The sequence below is a fragment of the Boleophthalmus pectinirostris genome, unplaced genomic scaffold, assembly GCF_026225935.1.
Source record: "Boleophthalmus pectinirostris isolate CB_2022bp ecotype Guang Dong unplaced genomic scaffold, ASM2622593v1 HiC_scaffold_23, whole genome shotgun sequence".
Taxonomy (NCBI): Eukaryota; Metazoa; Chordata; class Actinopteri; order Gobiiformes; family Gobiidae; genus Boleophthalmus; species Boleophthalmus pectinirostris.
This window is the reverse complement of record NW_026571207.1, coordinates 30,870,369-30,881,783: the sequence shown is the minus strand read 5'-3', so window position 1 is coordinate 30,881,783 and position 11,415 is coordinate 30,870,369. Positions and strand designations below refer to the sequence as shown.

General features: G+C 38.9%; 1 protein-coding gene across 1 annotated transcript; it reads right to left on the bottom strand.

The window, feature by feature from the left end:
* Positions 1-4,156: 4,156 nt before the first annotated feature.
* dnai2b (dynein, axonemal, intermediate chain 2b) lies at positions 4,157-11,415 on the bottom strand. Its single transcript, XM_055159185.1, has 15 exons — positions 11,035-11,415; positions 10,832-10,959; positions 9,055-10,078; positions 8,605-8,851; positions 7,832-7,993; positions 7,121-7,239; positions 6,900-7,042; positions 6,679-6,792; positions 6,433-6,572; positions 5,614-5,736; positions 5,290-5,513; positions 4,941-5,076; positions 4,727-4,873; positions 4,437-4,652; positions 4,157-4,333 (listed from the first exon to the last, which is right to left on the bottom strand). Exons 4-15 carry the CDS (start codon positions 8,788-8,790, stop codon positions 4,298-4,300), a joined length of 1,746 nt encoding a protein of 581 aa, XP_055015160.1. The 5' UTR covers positions 8,791-8,851; positions 9,055-10,078; positions 10,832-10,959; positions 11,035-11,415; the 3' UTR covers positions 4,157-4,297.

Below are 11,415 nucleotides of genomic sequence, written 5' to 3'. Positions count from 1 at the left end.
TGGAGATACTGTTACGACATTAAACTTATCTATCTTATATTCAATTGATTACAAATCTGTTATTGCTAAAAGCTTAATGCCATTTTGTGGAGAATTCCATGGCAATCACATGGAGACAAGTAGAAGGCCAACGCTCCACCAGAAAAGTTCCATAGTGAAGCTTTAGTTCGAGTTGAAAGCTTGATAATAAATGGTACAAACTTTTGTGGTGATAGTTCTGTTTTGCATCAAAGTTTGTGGTCAACATTGTAAATAAGAATGTTCAGATTTTTTACGCCTGCTCGTGCGTGTGTGTTTTCCTCTGCAAAAGTTACTTCGCTGCTACTAGTTAAGAGGGATTCAAAACAACAAAGCAAAACCAGATGTCCCTATTTACCCAGGACAGTCCCAGTTCCAGGCCCTGCGTCCCCTGTCCCATGGATTTGTCCAAAACAATTGATTTGTCCCAATTTTATACAAGAAATGTCCCCAGTGTCCTTATTTTTGACCAATTATACCTGCTTACAGTACAGAGAGGCATACATTGTCCTTTGTTTAGGTAAAATACAGAAAAGCTGCTTAAAAATGATCAAAACCCAAAGAAAACATGACTTGTTATAAATAAGTCTTGAATGGGCCGAGTGCAGAACAAATTTCCTTAGTTATCCACTCGTTTCACAGTTTTATTATCACAACCAAGGGGGTATCTCTGTTTTTGATTTTGAGATTCTGGTCACCCTAAACACAGCTGTGCTTTCAGTTAGCATCACACCCCCAGAGAATATTGATGATATCAGCTGCAAAGTATCTACACTTTATCTGTTTTTGCAAATGAACTGCAACTGTTTATCTTGATTTTGTAGTATCCGTAAACACCAGTTTGAAGTTATCAGAAGTACAGGATAAGATATGGCTCCACTCCTTTTCCTCCTCCTCCTCCTCTCCACACGTGATGTTTACTTCAGATGGTTGAAGACAAGGTTCCTCATGTGAGTTCAGCTCCTTCAATAACAGCAGAATGTGAAACCTGTTTGACCTGTTCTAGGATCACACCACTGCACTGCAGAAAATAACTCACAGAACGGATGAACCCTCTTGGATCAGATGGCAACTTAAAAAAAAACTTTGTTACTATTATGATAAATAAATATGCATTATTTAAAGTAGCTGTACCAGATTTTTTTTGCAGTGATCCAAAGTTATTCCTCACTTACCTTATGCATTCAGAGCGTCCTAATTATTCACTGGGATGAGTTTATATTTGTTTTTCAACTCTCAAAGAGCAGAATTTTGCTGACATGGAAAACCTAAGAACACACACTACCTGATTATCAGACAGTAAAGAGCTTTATAATGAGATATTTTAAAATGAGCTTAAATAACAAAAAATAACAAAGGTGAACAATATTAAAGGTCCACTGTGTAACTTTTCTGGTGGAGGGTCCTCTAACTGCTTGTGTCCATGCAGACGCTGCGCTGAATTAACCTTATTTACCTCCATGTTGGTTACTGATCAGATCTGTGGAGAGGTGACCCCACTCACGCAGTAATAATCCACATTTTCAAGGTATTTTTGAGCAATAAAAACACACTAACAAATGCATAGATAAAAATGTAATACCAGATTGTGTAGTGATCCAGGCAAGGCAAAAGCATCTCCATGGAGACGATGGGTTTCATTCACACATGTTTAACTCACAAACCCTGCATAGTTAGGCTGGATTTGTCTCTCAAACTGAAACACTTTCTTCCACCTTGTGATGTCATGTGGTAATACAGGAAGTGCTCCATTGTGTTTTTCAACTCCGTTACACCTTCACTAGAATCATTTGGATAATTTCAGTTGTGGAATTGTCGATCTCTACTGAACTAAAGGTAAAAGGTAACTGTTAACTTGAAAATTAATAGTTCATGACATCACAAGGTGGAAGAGAGCATTTTGAGCTTTGGAAATGCAGGAACACTCATGTAAGAATGAAACAAAACACAACTCAAGGTATGTTTTTGAGGAGGCAACAACATTATAACTTGTATATTATAACTCAATTTTACATAATATGGGACCTTTAATCTCTAAAAGAAAATTGAACAACACTGAACACAATTATATCAAACCAGCCAGTACAAGTATGAAAAGTAAAAATGCATATATGACAAATATGTAATTAAAAGGTGTTTCACATTAAGTGGAGTATCCTTTTTTTCAGTGTACATTTACTGATGCATTAGCAGTAAACTGGGACAGGGAAGAAGTGAAGGAAGTAGGACAGTAGTTTGTCACTGATCGACAGCTCGGAGTTGACACGGTAACAGAGAGAAGACAAGATGCCCTTGAGACAAAAAAAAAAAAAAAACATGGAAAAATATGCCCCTGTTTCAACACGACTGTAATAAATATATCTACACCGTTTCAACATACATCAGAGCAGTGGCAGTTTTAGGTTAACTCTCCTGACCTAAATCAGACTCACGTTTTGGGGATTTTTGCCATATTATAATCTCAAAATATTCAAACCCTCCTTGTTTATTTTCTGATCCGTGTTATAATGTTGTTTCCTCATCAGAAACATACCCGGTGATGTGTTTTGCTTCATTCAAACGTTTAACACAAACCCTGCATATTTACGTAATCTGAGTTCCTCTCTCAATCAAAAAACACTCCGCTCCACTTTGTGATGTCATGTGGTAATACAGGAAGTGCTCCACTGTGTTTTTAAACTTCATATGCCTTCACTAGAATCATTTGGATCATTACAGTTTTGGAATTGTCAGTCTCTACTGAACTAAAGGTAAAACATAGCTGTTAACTTTAAAACTACCACTACATGACATCACAAGATGGAACAGAGCATTTTGAGCTTTGGAGATGTAGACAGACTAATGATAAAGAGTTACTCAAACATGTGTGAATGAAACAAAACACAGCTCTGGGTTTGTTTTTGAGAAGGCAACAACATTATAACATGGCTTAAAGCTTACAAGAATCCAATTTGTGTAATCCTTTTTCATGTAGTCCTATATTAGTCCTGGTTAGGCCCAAGTTTAGTCATGGCGTAGACCTGGTTAAGTCCTGGTTTAGTTCCAGTTTTGATGCACTGTAGGCAGTCACAGCCTATTAGATTCATCTTAACTCTGAGCTTGAAGCTATTGTTTTAGCCTTATTTAGACTGCTTTACCTCTCATCACAGCAACATAAATCCCTGGACTCACAGATGGTATCTGGTATTTTATTTTCAGTTGTAAAGACTATGTCCAAGTATATCCAAAAGCAAGGTTATAGTGGGGGTCGTGGTGCAGTGCAGCAGAGCTGCGTGTAGGGAATGAGTAAAGCTATTGTTTAAGGTTCAGTAAGGTGCTGTTATTGGCGGCACTTTGCGGTGCCGCACTCACTGGTGGAGGCACAGTCTGCAGCGATGAGCCCGATGTCTCTGGAGATGACGAGAGCTTTGAGCAGAACTGAAACAGAGCAGTGCCCTGGAGACTGGGGTGAATGCTACTGACCAACACATCAGCCAATAAAACTGATGATTCAAATAAAGTCACTTTAATTATTAGACTTTGTACCTACTGAATGCTATGTTTAAACTTCACTAGGTAACACAGACTAATTTACCTTTGCTAGCGTTTTTGAATGGAATGGGGCCTGTGGTACATGTTTCTAGAGATAGGGGAAACTGAGAGAAAAACAACTGTGTCATTATTTACATGCTGTTTTTACTGGACACTGTTAAGACAGAGCGTCATTGGGGTGACAGACTGAGAATAGAAATTTTGGCAATTTTAAATACATCTTTTATTGTGTTGGACACTGTTAAGCAAAAAGAACAAAAGAACATTTACATCATGTGCAGCACAATCCAACAAAAGACAAGATACACAGCAACAAGTGGAGTGTTAAAATTGACTCTCACAGAATCAATTTTAACATTTTCTCTGAGTTTATATGAAACCAATCTGTTCTAGAGTTAATTTAACATTTTTGGAAATGTTAATTAAGTAACACTGGACCAAAGTGCCTGTTTAACCCCGAAATCCAGAGTTATATTAACGTTTTGAGAGTAAACAGATAACACTTTTTAGAGTTATCCTGATTTAGCTAAACAACACACAGAGGCGTTTTATTTTATTTTTACTTTATTTTAGTTCATTTAAGATGAAATTATGTACAAAACTGGTTCAAACTGGTCTTCTCTCACAAGAGTTTGAAGTGGTGAATGGGAGGAGCCAAATTAACACTAAGAGAAGTTGAATTAACACTAACTATTTACATGGCAAATTTAACAGAAGAAATACTTGAAATGAATTTAATAAATAAATATTATTGCACCACTTCTCCATTTACTTTGTCGTTGTCCTGAAAAACACAGCCTGACTTTAGTGTTTGACCAGGGTCCGTTGTGCATTGATATAACAGAACCTAGAGGTATAAGGTTTAGTTTCCATGTGCAGTATGTTACCTGTTGGGAATCATCCCGGCGCCGCAGCTCCGCCTCCAACACACTGTAGAAGTCATCCTCTGCACGGGCCATGAGCTGCTGCACGCTCTGAGTATCAGTGCCATCATTGGAGTCACGTCCTGCGTCGCTCTGCTCCGATCGGCTGCGTTCTTTCAAACGCTGCTCTCTCTGTCGGGCCTCCAGGATTTTCTCACGCTTGGCCTCACGCTCAAACATCTACATACAGTATCACATGTAGTCCATGAGTATGCACGTGCAATAAGCCCTCGGCAAATGCCTGTAGTACTCACAGCAGCCAGTAGGCTCTTGTCGTTCTTCTGCAAAGTAGACAACCCTGAGCAGAACTCCAGTAGTGTAGCAGAGCCCGCCTGAGAGCCACATGCCACCAAACGGCCACTGTCCTGAATCCGAAGGCAATACAGGGGCTCGTCACACACCTGTAGAATAAAGACATGGGTGTCATTTGACACTGATGAGGGTGACTGTGACAGTGCTGGTGCCCACCTTGAGACTCAGGGTGGGGTCATTCTGCTTAAACAGAACATCCCACACATCCAGCACACCATCCATCTTTGAGGTGAGGAACACTGAAGGCCGCACGGGGCTCCAGCATGCGTCTGTCACGTAGGACATCTGATACCTGAGCACAACATGCACAAGTTCTACACCCGGGTTTGACAAGAAGGACAGAATAGGCCCTACTTATGCTTTATGCTCAAGCAAGAAGTATATGTTTTGTTGCTATGTATATGACACATGTGTTCATCAGACCATGTGTTTGGTATATGATGTGTTATAAATTCTCTTTTGGCTGACTATATTAAGAAATCTGCCCTCCTCTAGTGGAGCGTACCTGGTCCACATGATGGCCGAGTCCCGGATGTCCTCAGACCAGATGCGTGCGGCCCAATCTCCTGCTGTCAAGAAGTTTTTGGGGAAGAAGGGGTTGCGATGAAGAGCGTGTACAGGGCCATGATGACCCTCGTATGTGCACACTATCTTCTCTGCAGGGGTCTTTGCCTTCCTGTTACAGGACAGCACCACACCCTGCTCTGTCCCCACCATGAACTTAGTGGGCTGAGACCAGATAAGAGACGTATGGGGTCAGTAGGAGAACTAAGCAAATGTAGGGTTTAAAGATGACTAAAGCCAGGATAAAACAGGCCTCAAGACTCACCATGGTAGGTTCATACTCCAGACAGATAGCACCTAAAGCTCGCTCCAGGTTTCCTTCTCGGGCTGGATCCAAGACAAGACGTTCAGTGGGCTCACTCAGTTTTCGCACGTCCCACCAAAGCACCTGAATGCAGAGACTGCCATTGTCATTTCTTTAAGATTTTGACTGACATCAAAGAGTAAAAGCCATTAAAGTAAAATAATGATTTTGAAAGCTAGCACCCTTCCAGATATTTTCATCAACACAAAACATTTCAATCTGATTAGAGATTTATGCAATTTGAATTCTTTTATAACCTGGGTTCAAACATCTCAGAAACCATCTCATATTATAGCAATTATTTAAATAAACAATCTCAGTTAGGATCAACTAATAAATAAATAAGTAATAAGTGTCTTCCTTGCTCAATATAATCTCACAATAACATCTGCTAATCTTCTGTCAAACATATCACCTTATGCTTTTATTGTCCTTAAAAAGAACCTATACTGTAAAACAATTCAAAGATGATGAATATCTTATCTAAAGACGAAGGAACTGGATAGAAGTGGAGTCACTGAACAGGTACAAACAGGCACAAACCATTACATGGAGGGCATTTTCTAAGACAAATACTTTATTGGTGTCATATTTGATGCATTGTACACAAATGGCCCAGGCTTCTAAAAATCAGATATCATGGATCTGGCTGCACCAAGGAGACGACATTTGGAAACACAAATAAACATTTCCTTGACCTTAAAACCCTTTGCAATACACAGAGGAACAAACAAACTGAAATAAAGTAAAATTAAGATGGAGGCACTGCATCGTGGGTACCTGTCCGTCTGTGGAAGCAGAGAATGCATCTGTCCCGGTTTTGGATTGGAGCCAGATGATCTTATAAACCGGGTCTCTGTGACTGTGCTCCACCGAGGAAAGCTCCACAGGCTGGCTGCCGCGCCGAGTGTCCCAATATGCTTTAAAACCACACCAAGAAAAACAGAGTGTCAAGCTTTAACTCTCAAAACAAACAAACAAAATAGAACACTACATTGAGACTTAGGTTTGAGTGAGTAAACTCACCAATCTGTCCACTATAGGTGCCTCCAACCAGTGTATGGGGGTCTTTGGGATTGTACTCAATGCTGACGAGAGGAGACACTGGCTTCAACGTTAACTCTGGACGATTTGGGTTTTCTGTTATAAACAATAAATAAAAACATATTGATGAACTGTATAATTTTATGTCATTTCATAATGTTTTGCTTTTGGTGGCGGAAGAAAAGAGAAAAAGATTTACTGACCAATATCCCAGATGTAGGAGTCTTCACACATGTTTGAGTGTGAGGTTTGGAAGTGTAGACAGGAGTAAGCACCTGCCAACTTTTTCCCTCCATCCGGGTGCCATGACAGGCACGTGACTGTGCGCTTCACCTCGTTTGGGTCTCTGGTGGAATACAGTGCGTGGTTTGTATGTAATTATAAATGATTACTGTTTCTGAGGTATTAAAAAAGTGACACAGACCTAAAAACATTGATGGTTTTGGCAGATGGTGGTTCAGTGCACTCCCCCTCGTCCTCCTCAGTGAAGTACTCTTGGTAAATATCCAAAGCGTTGTTCTGCTGGATACAGTGCACCATGACCTGTCATGAACACATAAAGCACAAGCTTCATTTAAAGGAACAGTATGTAGCCTATAATATTAGTTTTAAAAAGGCATTACAATCAAAAGTGAACCCAAGTTGCCAGTGCTTCAACTTGCACCTCAGTTCAAACTCAGAACCTCCAGACAGAGGCTGCACTAGCATTGACTCATGACTGTGTGTCTGGTTTAGGTAGAGAGGATTCAGATTAGAGATTTTAGGTTTAGACCAACTGGATTTCAGCATTAACCCAAATAACAATTGAGAACCAAAATACTAAATTTTAACATAAACAATGATTTACAAACATGATTTATAATACATCAGCATAACAATTGTTACCAGTAAGATCTATAATTGATTTGCACCTTTTAACTGTGTATGTGGGGACACAGATGGGTCATGTTTATGGTATTTAAAATGGCCAACAGTATTTTTGACATTTGACAGTTGTTTCATTATTGCAAAATCAATGCCAACTCTGGTAGTCTATATTGAAAATGACACAGTGGACAGAGGAATGATTTTTAATATGGGTATGCAATGAATCACAGTAGAAAAAAGCCCCAGTGCATTATGGGTATGATCTTACACTGCCCAGCTGTGGGATGCTGTTTATAAAGCCCTCATCCTTCTCCACTTTCTTGCGGAAGCGAATGGTCTGTTCCATCTCGTTGGGGTCCACGTCTTTAGGCCAGCCCCCCTCCGTGTGGTTCACCCCTCTGCTCTCCGTCTCAAAGCGCTCAGTGTTCACCTACACGTGAATGACATTTTAAACATTCAAAACACTCCCTAAATATACTTTAAATGCTCTCTCTGACAAAGTTTATAAAAAAAAATTAAGTTCTTTGGCAACTCATCATTTTCATCATGATCCATCTAAGTTCTCTTATACATGATACATGATTGGTCTTACTTTCTTATGGCTTAGATGGGATTAAAGATAAATACAGGTTAGGTTACTACTTAGACACAGGCAGAGCTTTAGAACTTTAGAACTTACTGCTTAGTGGGCTACTTCCTGTATTTTTGTACTTTTCAGCACAAACTGCCACATAACTGATTTAAAACTATGATAAGTAGTTACTCTCAACATTTTCTTTTTTTTTTTTTTTTTGCCTCCATAGTACATAGTCTGCAAAAACATTGAAATGCTAATAGCTAAAACAATAATAAACAGAAGCTTAATCTTCTGAGCATAAACTCAGTGTGCCAGTTGCGTTTTCATACTAAATCATAATGTTAGCTAGCTGAGTTTATTTTTATTTGTTCTTGTTTGGGTCATTCTGAATATATATCTTTTAAACACTTGACACGTGGTTTTGTGGAGTCATCTGGGCTTTGTTTAGTGTTTGTGTTTGTTACCTGGTGCTCGGACATGTCGCTGCGGGCCTGACTGGCCTGGTCCCGGTGTGTGCGGAGAATAAACTGCGCGCTGAGGCCCGGGTCCGGTAACAGGTCCAGGGTGAGCTCCGGGTCGCGGTCAGAGAAGCGACAGGGCCGCCCAAAGTCCTTGCGGAGGCGAGTGTAAACGTGGGAAATCTCCATCATGCGCGATTTTCCTTGAACACTTTCCCAAACTGCTGCGTCCAGCCGTAAAGCTTACCGTATCCTAGCAACGACCCCCATTCAAACAAACTTTATTAGTCCATGACCGCAAACAGTTTTTTTTTTACACGATACTTTCATAAGGAATAAGGAATTATTTCCCACAAGGAAATTAAATTATAACATTACAAGACTAAACCAGTCATTCTCAAATCTTTCACACCAAAGACTACGCCATTATTAGAGAAGTTATAAACAAAAACTAACCCAAAAGAGGATAAACAACATTAAGCAAGCACATGGAGATGGCGGAGTCTGGAGAAGATGTCATCTAAATCATAAAAACCCTCTCAGCTCTTGGGTTTTCTCAGCATGGTTGTAAATAAAAAATATTTCTTATCATATGTTTAAAGGTAATAAGACAGTAAATACTTAGAGCAGATAAATAGCAGCAAGATTATTGGGGTAAAGACAGGCAACAAATGATGTTCTTTCATTTCTTTCTTTCTTTTCTTTTTATCAGATAAAGATTCTGAAAGTGATATGTTATTTTTAATAAGTCATTTTTGTTACAAAATTCTTTCCTGAGATCATAATTAGGATGATGTGAAGTATGGTTGTTAAAGGTGCTCTGTGGGCCTCATCTTCATGGTGATGCTCAGGTTCAGTGGTCATGGTGTTTTGCGGCCGCAGTGCTACTAGCTGTGCTGGATGCTGCTGTAGTCACTGCAGAGTAAACCTGTAACTACAAGCAGTTACTATATTTTTAATCACAGTGTAACCACATTCGTGGAGATCAGTACTCTAGAGTGTATAAATAAGTGGACTAAGGGAGTGTGATGTCAGCCATAGTGTTCAGCTCCAGTCAAATGAAGCTCATGAGGCTAGCAGTTATAAGGGAGAATACATAATCAAGTTTAATAGGAATAAGAACTGATTTATGATCAAAATAACAAAATAAAACCTTTATTTAAAGTCTCCAGGGAAACATCACCCTTCACAGGGAAGCATAATGCACCTTTAACCACTCTCCATGTACTAGGTTAGTGACCTCATGCCCACAGTGTAATTCCGATCCATGGTAATTCCCCTAAGTTTTGCCACACCACAGACTTACTTCCTGTTCCTGGTCAGGTCTGGTGTGTGATTGGTTGGGAGTGATGATGTCAAACTCAGCAGATTTCCACAGAGTAGAAGAAGAGATAACAGCAGTGTGGCTCTTCAGTGACGTCAGATCACTGTCTCAGGATTAGTCACTTTATGGTTCTCAAGAAGTACAACATTTCTTCATCTAAAATAGATTTAAGGAGAACTAAACATGTCACTAGCAAATCGGTTTCAACTGGCACAGTGTCAGTGCTTTTAATAGCTTACATCTTACTGTATTATATTAAAAAAAAACATTAAATTCTTCAAATAATTGTCACATTTCTTTAAGTATTTTGTAATTTGTTATAGTTTATGGTCTATGGTGATAATACAAAAAACATAGGTGATAAGATGTATATTATAATAGCATTCATTTGATTCATTTTATAGTTTATATAGTTTTGAATAAATGTAACTTTTCTGTTGGGGGTCAGAAAATGCTGGTCTTCACGGATATATTATTAGACCTAACATTTACTGGTGTTTTTATTGTAAGAAAATACACACTGAAAAACTTGTGTTCTTTCTGTGAGCATCTACACAGATCTGTCAGCAGTGTTACCAGTTGGTTTCTATGGAGATACAAGTTTTATGCCATACGGTGGAATATTCCAACATTCCAACATTATAACATGACTTAAAGCTCACAAGAATCCATTTTGTGTAATATAGGATCTTTAATCTCACAATGAAAATCTAACAAGAATACATTTTTATCAAACCAACCAGTAATAAGATGAAGTAAAAATAAATTACATACTTAAAAAGAGTTATATTCCACAAATTAAGGTATACATATAAAAATAAAGTACTAAAAATATCTCTCTTTCTCTTTTCTCCACCTCCCTCTCTCCCTCTTTCCCCTGAGGTCTTCCAGGTGCAGTCTCTTACTCACCTTTGACTCAGTTTTGTGACTCTGCATGTCTCACTTTAACTCTGTATTTACAGAGAACACATGTTTAAACAGAGGAAACACGAGGACAGAGCTTTTCCTCCTGGAGCAGTCCACACCTGTTGGACCAGCTTTTACATTAAACAGAAAATAAAGTCAGTTCCTTTCCTGAGAAATATACAAACATACAATGCGATCAAACAAACCGGTTTGAAGTAGGCCACTGTTTCTCAAACTGGTTCTCAGCTCCTTCTTGGACAGTTCTTCTCTCAACTCTTTTTTTTTTTTTTTTGTCTTTCTTTGCATTATTTCTTGTTTCAGACTAGAGTGATGAAATGATGTAGTCCACTTTGAGACCTGGTTTGTCCTAGATTAGACCTGGAATAGTCCTGTTATAGACCTGGTTTAGATCTGGTGCTACTCTGAAAGCCAAAAAGTCTTTACTTTGTTGGTACTTTGTGTGAAAAATTTGACAACCACTGGGCTGAACCTGATTATGTTACAGTGATTTCCATTGGAGTATTATGTATTCATTTAATTCAACATGCAACAAGAACAAATTTTAACATCTTTGTCCAAATTCAGAT

What these genes read in the sequence shown, in the direction of transcription:
- dnai2b (XM_055159185.1), bottom strand. Translation starts at nt 8,790, where the DNA reads ATGATGGAGATTTCCCACGTTTACACTCGCCTCCGCAAGGACTTTGGG. An exon ending in GCATCCCACAGCTGGGCAGT is followed by an intron (nt 7,240 to 7,831) that starts GTAAGATCATAC and finishes TGTTCATGACAG; the next exon opens with GTCATGGTGCACTGTATCCA. An exon ending in TGGAGTATGAACCTACCATG is followed by an intron (nt 5,514 to 5,613) that starts GTGAGTCTTGAG and finishes ATCTGGTCTCAG; the next exon opens with CCCACTAAGTTCATGGTGGG.